Raw genomic sequence first — 13417 nt, forward strand, 5'->3', positions numbered from 1 at the left:
TCACCTGAGGCTGCGAGATCGGGGGCGCATGGCTGGAGACTGCCGCCCCTCCTCATCAGTGATGCTCTCTGTGCTGAAATGCTTTGTCAGGAAATGAAGTTCATCTGGTGTTGGCTGAAAGGGCAATTGATGTAGCTTCTCCTGAGATGAGCATGATGACTAAGAACAAAATATATACAAAACAAGTTCAAACATGTGAGCCACGTGGTTCACAATTCCACACACAACTTTTTTTTAACTTCATGATGAAAGAAAAATGCTTAGCGTTTCTAACTTTTCTTGATTAATTCATCTACTGAAAGAAATAAGATCTGATATGCAAGATGAGGAACTTTGGAGAGATAAAGCCTTTAACCATTTTGCTTTTTACTGAGCATTCTAAATGTGTGTTTAGTTTAGTTTTAGTTTAAATCTGATATGCAAGATGAGGAACTTTTGAAGGAGAAAGGCTTTAACAATTTTACTAGCACTCTTCTTATGCTACTAGCTGGACTTTCCTGCTGTAAAAGATTGAATGGAACAACATTTCTATGCTTGAATGGAACAAGAAGGAACTATATATGAAATGTGGAAAAGTGTGTGCATGGGAGGAGTTCATTCTAAATTATCACACTCTGCTACATAATAGTCAATTTTGTCATACAATGAAACAAAAGAAAATAAGTAAGATGTCCCCAGATTGTTGTTGTTGCATCAGTGGCATAATTATCATAAGAAAAAGTATCCCTGTAAATACTATCAGAGAAATCTTACTCTTATTTATAATTTTTAATAACCCATCACAATTTTCATATCACCCAACATCAAGTCAAATGACACTGTTCAATAAGGACAAATCACAAATTAAGCAACATTCACAAATGGGTGAAGGAGCTTTACAAGATTAACGAAAACACAATTGGCTCCTTTTATTAATATTCTAAACAAATAATTAAAAGAATGACTATGAAGGTGTTTTATATTACAGGAAGAAAACAGCAACAAAAATAACAATCATCGCACTGACAGGTTATATATATGCTAGTGAAGGTAGACAAAAATCAGTAATAAAACAGGAGGGGGACCCACAAAGACTTGTAAAGGGGGGGTAATCCATTTTCCCCTGCAGGGCCCCAGCCCCTGTGCTGTGTCTGCTCTCCCCCACTCTGACCAGCTCTAGCTCTTCCCACTCTTGGCCCTGCTCCCTCAACTGCTGCCGCCAGTCCTCCTCCCTCTTCCACTATTGTCCTCTGCTTCTGCCCCCCACACACCTTCAGTTCTATTTGTACCCATTTCTTGCTTCCCCCCGCCCCCCCACACACTTTAAAACAGTTCTACTCTGCTTTCTTTCCTTCTCATGCCTGCCACTTTCATTACTCTTCTGGCTCTCCCAACATGTGCTGTCCTTTTGGATTGGATATTGAAGGAGAGGGAGTCTATGATATCTGGAGAAGGAGGAGTTCACAAACATTGTTGTTCTCTTTTGAAACCCCCTCTTTTTAACCCCCCAGTTGTTTTTAAAAGTTTTTAAAATTGTTTTGCACAGGAGACCAATCATGGCTATTAGTTATATAGATATTTAAAACAATGCAGAGTCCATTAACTAATGGAATGAAAAAGAATGAAAGCTAGTTTTCTAATAATGGAGAAAACTTACTGAAACAGTTGAACTAGGAGTGTTTGTTCCATATCCAGATGAAGGAAGGGAAGCCAGGGACCAACGACGGCCATCTGTCCTAGAGAAAGATGTGAACAATATTAATTAGACTAAAATCATGGGTGACGTAGCTGATTTATTCCACTTTGGGACAATGGTATGCAGCAATTTATGAATGCTACTGTGCTTACTTCAGACATTCCCTTCCAATCTACCCCCAATGGCTTTTGACTGACTATGAGTCAGTAGTAGGGATTATGGAGTTAAGAATCTGGCCTGCAAGCCTCAACACACTTTAAAATAAACATGAAACATTATTTATAGCTTCTATATTCTATATGCATTTTATTTTCTTGGACAAATTTTAGCAATCTCTTGTAATGCCAGCCAGATCCAGTCATAGTCAGATGAATTGATATTACCAGGTATGGCACAAACTCTTGCTAGAATTCTTAAATTCGCAAAACATTTCATTGACTAAGAAGCCTGCTGTAAACATTTCAACTAGCTCTTGGTAATGGAACTGGCCATGAGATTCCAATTATTTGACATTTGTTTCTTCTATGATTTACTGAACAAAGACTTACTGTCTGCCACATTTTAGCAGACAAAGTAGTTATCAACCATTAATATGTTAAATTCTCACAAATATGTATTTCACAGGATACCTAGCATATTCTACCTCAAAAAGCCCACCAAATTAGCTTAACAAAATAGGCACATTTTAAAGAGACTTTACCCCCAACTGTTTTGCAATGTGAGGTTATGAAATTCTACTTAATGTAAATTAAAGAGAAAATACAGTTAGGGTTTATTTGAACAAAAGCTTTGTAGGTCATATGCACATCAAGTATTTGCATTTGGGCCTTCAGTTCATACTAGACCCTGCCTATCTGCACTGCAGACAACAGTAACTATAAGATCAGCATGAGTTGTGCAGACTGCATGACCCAATCTGCAATGTCAACACGAGCTTCTTGCCACACCATATTGTAGCTGGTTTGTAGACAAAAATAGTTTTCCAGACTTTTATACTCAACTCAACTTTAACAGGTAAGCCAGGTCAAAGTGTCTGAACCCAAATTATGGCAGATAATTATGCATGCAGCCTTTGAGGAATAAAATAATGCCCAATATCTTAAATTATCATTAGCAAAACTGCACTACATTAAATATGCAGAGGTATTAGTGGTTTGGCATTGTATGCAACTGACTTTTGGAAATTTCTGACATTTTGCTTGCCTATGATGACAATGTTATGAATCCTATTTGAGCAAGAACTGACAGGCTGAAGTATTGCTCTTAAAAGAAGATAATGTCAGCAACCCAGTATATAGTTAATCTTTTGCAAGACCATTGAGAGAACCATTATTTTCATTGTATTTGATATCACAAAAGAAAAACAGGTGTAACAGGGTAAGGGTCAGTCCTATTCCATTTATTAGATTCAGAAAGACACCTTACATTTCTAGCCCAACCTATCCCTTAGTTTTAGGGGGGGAAACCCCATCAGTATTTGATAAACACAACCTTCATGCTTCATGCACAAGAACACAAATATTTAAGCTGCAGTTATAAAATGCATGCTGTAGTTAAAACCCCATGTAGGCAGATTTTAATATAAGGATCTTCAGATGCCACTGGTATGCTGATTGTATACTACCCTAACATGGCAAGCCTACTGCACATTAAATTGCCAGTTAACTGCCCTATTACAGCTTTCCAATAAAATTAATATCGGCAAAATGAAAAAATATAGGCCAATTTTCTACAAAGTATACATATAAAAATATTTGAAGCTATATTGCTAAACATTTGTACATTTCAAAGAGAACTCAGATCTTGAGGATGTTTTCAGAACTGATGGCATTTTGAATGGCAGTTCATTTGACAACTAAATGCCACAACAGGATTTTTTAACTTTAGGGGCTACTTCTCACAACAGATTTGTCACATGGGGGCCAGTTAAGTCTGCTTCTGCATGGTAGCTGCTTTTTATAGCAAGCTGATTCAGGACCACAGCTTACAACATAGATTGGTCCAGTGCCCCCCACCCCAACATGGTAATGTGGTGATCAGCTATTCACAGGGGCCAATATATATAACAAATGAAGAACACAGAAGCGACCATGAAGAAGAAAGTTTCAAGTGGCTTTCACATGGAAGCTATACATTAAAAGTAGTTATTAAGGAGTTGCAATGTGTTTTTTTTCCTGTCCTCTTAGTCATCTCCGGATTACCATTATCCTCAAAATAGAGTGGTCACTCAAACTGGATACAACACCCTGAGTTTAGAGATAACCAACACAAAGCACTGCAGCATCCTGTATCTTTTAATGTAACTCTTCTCAGAATGGCATTATCCCAGTAATTATTAATGGGGCCATAAAGCCCTCAGGGGGCAAGCTCCATATCTCGGGGGGCATTCAGAACTTCAGTGGGAAAACTGGGAGCACTTGGGATTTTAAGAAGCCACTTCTGTTTTATAGTGCTCACACAATCATGAAGACAAAAATCCCAGATTTCTCCCCCAGGTCCTTAGTGGCACACAGGCTCCCCACCCAGTATTTTCCTTTAGAGGGAGGCCTATTAAATGTTAAAAAGTCGAAGTCCCTCATCTTAATTGATAAAGTGTAATGTCTGTGTGCCTAAATGGGGCTATGACAACACATAAGCTCACTAGGAATGTAGCAGACTAAAATAACATGCAAAAACATCCATTTTACACACAACACAATATATATCTGCTTTAGTGTTACCTGTCTGCCCTGTGTCCATGGCTATATATAAAAAAGACATAGTACCAATGATAAACACCAGGAGGAAAATATATTATAAACAGACAAATTATTCAAGTAATTTTTCCTGACCTTAGCAAAATTTTATTCTTTCATAGTTTGAAAACTACGCCTCATTTATTTATGTTGTATGAATCCTGAAAGTGCTGAAATACTGTGTTTTGAGAAGTGCTCAGGTCTTTGTTATTAGCAACCAATTTGCACAAAACAATGATTAAGAATTATTAACAAATAATTATTTCTGCAGCAAATTCCACTCAAGTAGGATAAAAAAGTGCAATTCTTTCAAAACACATGGCTGGATTCAGTATCCATTAGTCAAAGGTGTTGGCAGGTCTCTTAGCAGCAGTCCCCTCTGACCATGAGAAAGTTGATTCCCAGGGTCACAGGACCCAGGTCAAGGGCTGCACTGAGGCAAGGGAAGGAGACAAAATGGCCTCTCTTTCTTCCATCTGTCCCCATCTGTTTCACTATCAAAACTGTAGGGACCCAGAACAGAGCCTCCTCTGTCAAAATCAGTTGCTGTGGAGGAATATGTGTGACAAGATACACAAGGACCAGGCTGTTTAGGACTATGAAAGTAATGCCAACACTTTGAACTGGGACTGGAGGCTCATGGACAGCCAGCAAAATTAAGAATTATTAAAGGCAATAAGCACTCTGAAACCCATCCTCACAAAAAGATATTAATGTTGAAATATCTATTCAGATGTGTTAGAAAAAAAGAGTGTGAACAGTTTCCAGCACTACAAAGAAGGTGAATATGATTAAATTGGGCAGTTGTGCTGGGGTGGGGAATGAGTTGTATCCTACAAGCTTCTCTGCTGGTAAAAAACAGAGAATGACCACTGAAAACACTATGCTAGGATCTATGGGGCTCACATGGACAAAAGACAATTGGGATGACAGCTGAAGTGAACAGGGGAACTGAGTTAAATCACATAGAAAACCTATAGGATTCAACCCACTGCCTTCCAACAGAAGCAACTCCTAAGAACACAGAAAGCTATTATAGTTTATAATATGTGCCCTGATCACCTCAGTACTAACCTGAATTGTACTTTGTCTTTTTGTCAATATTTAATCAATTTATTTAACTTACTTACTTACTTATTTAACTTACTTACTTACTTTTAACCGTTTCTCAGATAGTTCAACATGAACAGAAAACTAAGCACATTCTACCCTCCTCTAAAAACAGCCTTTACTGTGCTAGAACTACGTTATATCTGATTTCTTTTTAAATTGAATGACATGTCTCTATTAAAAAAATGAATATTCAAAAATCCCACAATTCACAAGCATCACCATAAACAGCCATCAAGTATTTAATTCTCCCCTGTACCACTATAATATCGAGAACAATTATTCATAAACTGACTAGGGATGGACAAACATGATATTTGTTTCTTTTCATTTCTGTATGTTGTCATTATATATGGTATTATTCCACTCGTTTTCATATGCAGCTGACGTTCAAAGAAGGCTGAAATGTGGGTCCATATTCCAGGAAAATTTTTACATGAGGAAACAAAAAATAGTGTGAAAATACAGACTCTTGGGTTCATTTCTTACAGCGGAGAAACAAAATCAACACTGGGATTTTCAGGTACAACCAGGAGTGATTAAAAAAAAAAAAAAGCCACAGCTGCTGGCGAAACGTCAGGAAAGAAAATACCAAGACCACGGTCACACAGCCCGGATAACCTACAAGAACTGATGAACTCTGTCAGTGAAAGCCTTCGACAATACTCTAACAAGGGATCAGCCAGTTCCAGCTGAAGTCTAGTTTCCTGTATTTTAATCTCCTTGGAGAACAACTGATTGAAAATAAGAAATACATTTGATTAGTATATAGTTCCAGCTTGTGTCTATGGCCATCCATGAATCACAAGACTGTGAAGGATTCATGACAAAATACTCTCATTAGCAGAGCTACTGCAGAACTCAGATGCTGCTAATACAGGGGATGTGAAAATCAACATTAATACTTCTTTTCTTATCTGTTGACTACATAAACATGCCAACACAGTAAGACATCAATTAAGTGGTTACATTTTTGAAATACTATATTACACTAATCAATTGTGAAAATAAATATTCTGATTGCTCACTAAGGGCAAGTTTAAACTATTCACTAGTCTAACTTCTTATTAAATTTATTTGATGAAACCAAGCACAGAAAGCATAAGTTCATTCAGTCATCCCTTGCACCATCCTGAACAATGTATAATTAACCTTCCTGTTTTTTTGTTGCCAATACTCTGGGACACTGTATAATTCCATATACATACACTATAACAGCTTCCACACTGCTGAAGCAGCATGAGTAGAAGAGTGTCAAAGAGGATAGAGGCTGCAAGAAAAGGAATGTGAACAAGACAACAGATGTTTTCTTGACCAGGGCATATAGTTGCACCATATGGACACCCTGACATTTGCATTTCAGACTAAGGGGGTGACCGCACTTTGTATTCCCAGCGATGTATTAAGAGTTTGAAAATGTTGTAAAAAACATCGCTTTAAAAGGGTTTTTGGATTCCACGGCTTATAAATGGTTGGAAGACGTCTTCACAGCTAAAGGGGCCAAACAAAGTGCGAACAGTATTTTTTATAACGTTTTCAAGCTCTTAATACACCGCTGGGAATACAAGTGCGGTAACCCCCTTAAATAGTTCTAGGTGTATAGCACTTCAAAGAAAGCAAAGTGGTTTGTTGAATACTTTGGTTTGGTGGTGGTGCAAGACTAACTCTCACAGGAGCTACCTGCCTCCCATGGCACGTATGCTCTGGACAGGCTATATCATTGTGTTTGGGTACCCCAAAAGAGCCCACAAATGGAATGGGGTTCAGTCACACCTCAATTGGAAAGGCTATGGGGAAAGCAACCTTCTTTGGCCCAAGTGCCAAAAAAAAAATCTACATTTATTTGGGAAGATGTTTTCAGGTTGGCATACTGGAGGGGGGAAGGAGATAAGGATTCTACTTAGCCGAACACATTGGGAGCAAGCTGAGCCCCTGCAGCGCCTCAGTAGCTCACTTTGGACATAGTACCTCATGCATGCTGAGTAAAACAGTCTGGCATGGCACTCTTCATCATGTGCACCAGGGATTACCAACCCCTAGTTAAAGGCATAGGGACCTACCTGAGTTGGGCCTCTTTATGCTGCCATTTTTTTCTCCAGATTTACTCAGTAATTAGGCTGGGCCAGTATAGAAGCTAACACCCAGTAGTTAAGATGGGCAAGTTCAAACAAAAGTCTCTGTCCTCAAAATGTTAACCCTTCCCCCCCCCATACCTAATGTGAGCAAAAGAGAGAGCAAATTCAAAATTCAGTTTCTACATTTCTTTGTTTCATACTTTCAGATATAGGTACAGTAATCTAATATCACTATGGTTAAAGATAAGCAAGCATAAAACAGGTGGCTGAATCAGGTCCATTTGTTTATTTACAATATCACCAACTCTGAACAATGAGTAACAAGATTTCTTCTGAATAACCAAGTCTGTCATGCATCACAAGGCCAAATTACTTTAAAACATGAAAACTATGAATGATCCCTCATGGCCTCCACACACTAATCAGAACAAAAATGTGTAAACATACCTACGGGCAGGAACAAAGGAAAAGTGAGAAGGTGCATTTGGTGAGAAATTTCTGGGACTGTCCAATGGACTTCCACCTGTTTGAAAAAGGATAAAAATATCAACACTTGTGCAGTATTCACAATCAGTACCTTCTGTTATCATGTTTAATGATGCCTGACACACTGCATGAACATTGCTAGCAATCATTAATCTTGATTTTTGGTCTACATCGGAGGAGCTTATCTTTCTTTATTTTTACAGTTGCAGCTATATTTATTTTATTACCAATAAATTAAATTAATTTTATTACCAATACTTTTTTCTATTAAATTCATTAAGGGGTTTTAAAAATGAACAATTAATTAAAACCTGAATATGCAAGCATTCAGCGATAAAAAGTATGCTTCCCTATGAACCACTGGCCAAAGTGAACGCTGAATCAAGCATGTCCCACCAGAAATGAGGCCACTGTTAGCAGAAGTTACCAAGAGGATAAACACTGTAAATGATTTTTTATCAACACTTCAATCCTATGAACTATGAATAGGATCTTTGCTACATACAAAAGTTCATTCAATAATTGGGGGGGGGCAATTTCTGCCTATCCCCTATGCAGCTGCAGCCCCCTCATACTGGCTTCTGTGCCATTCCTGAAGTGCAATCTTCCTGATAATCAACAAAAAGGGGGAGAACTCAACCAGAAAAGTACAGGGACCCTCAACAGTTGAGCTGGAAAACTATAAAATCGATAACAAAATAATTATATTTATTATATGGTGTAAACAATTAGTTTGTTAAAAACACAGGGCCTGGAATGCAAGCTACATATAAACCATCAGTATAAATGGTTACAAAGATAACAAACATAGTTTGATATACACTCATTATAAATGACCAGTAGAAGACCATACACATTTCGGCCTAGTGGGCCTTCCTCAATGGTCATAAATACAAAACATGATTATTAAAACACATCCAGAAATAAACCTTACAAGGTATTTCTGATCCGAAAATAGAATGCCTTATATCTTCTGTGGCCTGGTGTTCAGTATTAACACAAACCATGGGTCTTGCAACATGGGAACTTGGCCAGATACATTCATCACTAGTACACACATCTGGAAAACATTGGTAATTTTATACCAGATTTCTGTGTGAGCAAATTTTCATGCTGCAAGACCTATGGTTTGTGTTAATAGTGAACATCACGCCACACAAAATATAAGATTTTCTATTTTCAGATAAGAAATACTTTGTAAGGTTTACTTCTGGATGTGTTTTTAATCATCATATTTTGTATTTATGACCACTGAGGAAGGCGCAATAGGCCAAAATGCTCCTGGTCTTGTCATTTATAATGAGTATATCATCAACAATGTTAAAATCTATGTAACGGTTTATACTGATGGTTTTACATGTAGCTTGCATTCCAGGCCCTGTGTTCTTAACAAACCTATTGTGTACACCCTATAATATAATTATTTAGTTATGGATTTTATAGCTTCCAGCTCAACTGTTGAGGCTCCCTGTGCCATCCTCTGACCATCAGGAGTGGAGTTCACAGGAGGGCCACAATGGGCTCCGTTGTTAAGCATGGCAAAATTCCTTCTGTGATGAAATCAGGAAAAATATCCAGATACTATCTGGATCAGGATAATATCAGGAAAAATATCCAGATGCTAACTTGTCTTCCCAAGTTAGACAGCCTCCCTTTCTTGAATCTTCAAGATGAACAGAATGACCGGCCTTGGTAATAGGAGTCACTGCTCAAAACTCTTATATATATGAATGAACAAATGAGATTGCAAGATGTTTCTAGGTTTTGAAATCAACCATACTGAATGTGTAACACATTGTAGCTCAGCACATAAGGTGGTAGGGACCAAGCTTTGATTCTGCAACAGCTTTACAGAGTCTGTGTGGCATATTTCTTCTCAGACTAGAATTTTAATTAGATCCCAGGTGAGGTATTTCTTGGCTTAAAATAAATAGTTAGTAGTTCTATTCTACTTGTAAGAGTGGAATACTAAAAACAGGAATGAGAAAGGGAATTTAATTATTGTAGTTCAGCACCTCAGAATGAAACACAGTAATTAATATTTGCCCTGACCTGGATAGCCCAGGCTAGCCTATTCTCATCAGATCTCAGAAGCTAAGCAGGTGCGACCCTGGCAAGTATTTGGATGGGAGACCTCCAAGGAATATCAGAATTGTGATGAAGAGGCAGGCAATGGAAAACCACCTTGGAACGTCTCTTGCCTTGAAAACCCTACCGGGTTGCCATAAGTCAGGTTTGACAGCAAAAAAACGAATGTTTAAATAATGCACAAAAAGCACCTGTCAGAAACATGGATCTTTGCATGTTGCTAAGAAACCACAAAAGGTGATTAAGTTCTTCTCTAAAATAAAGAATTTACCCATAAAGTTGGTCTGAACAATACAGCATACATGTTAACATACTTTCTGCAGGAAAAAATACTAACTGTGAGGACTTCCATCCTCAAACATGAAACTCAGTTTTCTTTGGCCAAAAACGCATGGTCCCTTAACCCACTTTATTCCCCATTTCAACCAGGATCAAATTGACCCGGGCTGGGGGGAAACTGTATGCATTACCTTGAAAAGCAGGGACAAAACTGTGTGCAAATCCACCCATGTAAACAGAAAGTGCGGGAGACGTGCACAGTTCCTGTTTAGCTTGCAATACCCCTGCCCCCAGTGATCGGTTGTTTCCCGGGCAGAGAAGGCCCTCATTGGTCAATTTGAAATTACCAATCACCGGGGGCATGGAGTGTGTGCCAAACTAAACAGGAACTTAATGTCTCCCGCACTTTCTGTTTTACGGATCGATTGGCACAGTTTCATCCCTGCTTTTCAAGGTAATGCGTACAGTTTTCCCCCCAGCCCGGGTAAATTTGATCCTGGCTGAAACAGGGAATAAAGTGGGAATAAACCATGCGTTTTTGGCCTTTGTATCTAAAGTTTGTTTCAGGATTTGAGGAGCAGAGTGTACACAGTATGGAATCAAGACTGTGGATGGCAACAACTCAGGATTCAATTATACATTCCCCCCTCTGCTCCCCATATTTATTTTAATTCTTTAGCAAACAAACTCCAGGGCTGTTTGATAGCACAGGGAGAGGGAAAAACTTTACCCCTTGCCCCCCATGCCATTTTTTTTGCTGGAAAAAGCCTTCCCAAACTGCTTTTACTAATTTGGGAGAAAACATACAACCCACTGTTTTCTCAGTGGGGATAGGAGCAGCTCAGGAGAGATTTTTTTTCTCTAAGAAAAAGTAGCAGAAGAGGAAAGAAAGCTTCTCCCCCTCATACATTCTCTTCCCTGATCAAACCAGAGGCTGAATCAGCTAATGAAATGGTTACTTAAAAATGTGTGTGTGAGGGGGAGAGAGATACACACATAGTTGAGCCCTCAGATGGTTTGTTAATAAAGCTGCAGGACCTAAGACAGATGTCAGGTCCAGTGTGCTCACACCAAGTAGGCATCTCTAGCCACCTCCACAGTTGTTGATGATCAAGAGCAAGCACTGATGGTGTTTTAAACAATATATAATTCGATTTTCAATAAATAAATTTATTTATTTGAAATGTTTTTATCCCATATTTCCCCCTTGTTAGGGTTCTCAATACTAATATACTGGATCCTTACTTAAGCTGGAATCTGTTAGACAGAAATTTACTTTTTAAAAATTTGAAATTGCAGAATTAAGATCTAGCTACTGCTAAATAGGACAGTGTACTTGTGAAGTGCCCACTGGGGCTGCCCAAGCCCTTGCTTCATGTGCCCAAGCCCTCTGCCATGGTCCTTGGAATCTTTGCCTGGCCTCAGAACTGGGGCAGGCCTTGCCAACAAGTGGCCCTAGCTCCCCTGGTTACCAGGTACACCTACTCCTGGCTGACCCTTCAGCCCACTTCCTCCCCGGCCATCTGGCATTTCCTCCTTTTATCCCTCCACCCGCCTTCCCAATCTCCCATTTCTCCCTGGATTCATCTTAGCTGATGGTGTTGCCCCACTCCTCCCTACCACCCTCTTCTCCTCTCCCATGCCCAGTTCCGTCTCATTTCTCTAATCTCTGCTGGCATCCCAGCTGTCATGGAGATCTCTCCTGCCATCTTCTCACAGTGCGCCACCCAAATCATCCCCCTCCATCAGCCCAGGGGGGTGGTCACCTACCCACGGCTGCCCTGAGCTGTAGGTGAACCCCTTTTCTCTCAGGCAGTGACAGGGCTGTCTTGGCAGGCCTCAGCGCACCCGGCAGTTGTTCCTGATACTGTGGCTTCATGGCTTGCCTCCCCCCGGCCTCCTGATGGGTGCCTTGTGTCAATGCCTCATCGCCCAGTAAGTGGGGAAGCAAAGTCTCGGGGGAGTCTGAGGAAGCAGGGAGCATGACCCCAGATAATACACTATACAGCGGAGTTTTGCAATCTGTTTTATGTATAGTAGCATAATGAAGCCACATGTGACATAACTACATATCTATCTGTAATAATTAATACAATAATGGAACATTGCTTTTGGGAATATGTTGTGCACATGAAGTTACTATTATAGGGGAATTAAAATTTGAAAAACTCAGGCTACAGCTTATTTTTTAAAAATAAGTGGTACACCCAAATGTACCTCGTGTATTGGTTGCTGCTTCCAGGGAATTGGCATTCTTGAGCAGTCCAATGCAACTGCCTGAAAGATGCTTAAAGGAAAATCATTCAGCCACAGGTTCTTTCAAAGAGAGCTTCTTTAAAAAAATCTGAAATCCTAATTGTCTCAAAGATCAGCAGGCAGCCACTAATACTCTTCTTGGAGAACTTAAGACCGATTTTCTCTGCTTGGATACCAGCCATCTAAGATTAGAGGCTCTTGAATCAGAGGAGCAGGTGGCTCATTCTAGTTGAATTGCTACCAATTTTCTTTCGAACATCCCCTCAGTTTTGTTGTCTAAAGAGCATATATGGAATACAATGTCAACTAGCATGAAGAACATTTTGAACAAAATGAATTGTAGCATTTCACTAAGGATATGAAAGCCAACAATATTCTCTGCTTGCAGTGTGTGCTTAAATTCTATTCATATTTCTTGGCAGAGTTATAATACCATCTGGAATTCCCCAGCAGGATTGGATCACCACCAAGGTTTAGAATAGATTAGCAGGGCTGTCTGGGTCACCAATTCCAGAAAGGGAACCATCTTGTTTCATAATTTTACTTTTATGAAGCATTGGATCAGAAGTCTCCCACTTTTCTTTGTCTTATACACACTTGTCTAATTGGGGGAATCTCTTAAAAGACTGACAAATCCAGCATAATTTCTCTCTCAACTGCAGGCATTCTTTATTGATGTATGGTGAAAGTTCCTAGTCCTCTCAAGTCTTTAT

At 39.3% G+C, this 13417-nt stretch overlaps 1 protein-coding gene across 6 annotated transcripts in view; it reads right to left on the minus strand.

Annotated features, from left to right (window-relative positions):
• The window catches only part of MAST2 (microtubule associated serine/threonine kinase 2), a 383088-nt gene that overhangs the window by 68702 nt on the left and 300969 nt on the right, over window positions 1-13417 (minus strand). For 4 of the 6 annotated variants that reach the window (XM_056844042.1, XM_056844040.1, XM_056844045.1 and 1 more), the window contains 4 exons: window positions 8043-8118; window positions 4396-4416; window positions 1637-1715; window positions 5-159 (listed from right to left, as the gene is read on the minus strand). In XM_056844042.1, coding sequence (XP_056700020.1) covers window positions 5-159; window positions 1637-1715; window positions 4396-4416; window positions 8043-8118 — 331 coding nt within the window. The remainder of the gene's footprint in view (window positions 1-4; window positions 160-1636; window positions 1716-4395; window positions 4417-8042; window positions 8119-13417) is intronic. The other 2 variants (XM_056844043.1, XM_056844041.1) reach the window with 1 other exon arrangement.

The sequence above is a fragment of the Euleptes europaea genome, chromosome 2 (genome assembly GCF_029931775.1).
Source record: "Euleptes europaea isolate rEulEur1 chromosome 2, rEulEur1.hap1, whole genome shotgun sequence".
Lineage (NCBI taxonomy): Eukaryota > Metazoa > Chordata > Lepidosauria > Squamata > Sphaerodactylidae > Euleptes > Euleptes europaea.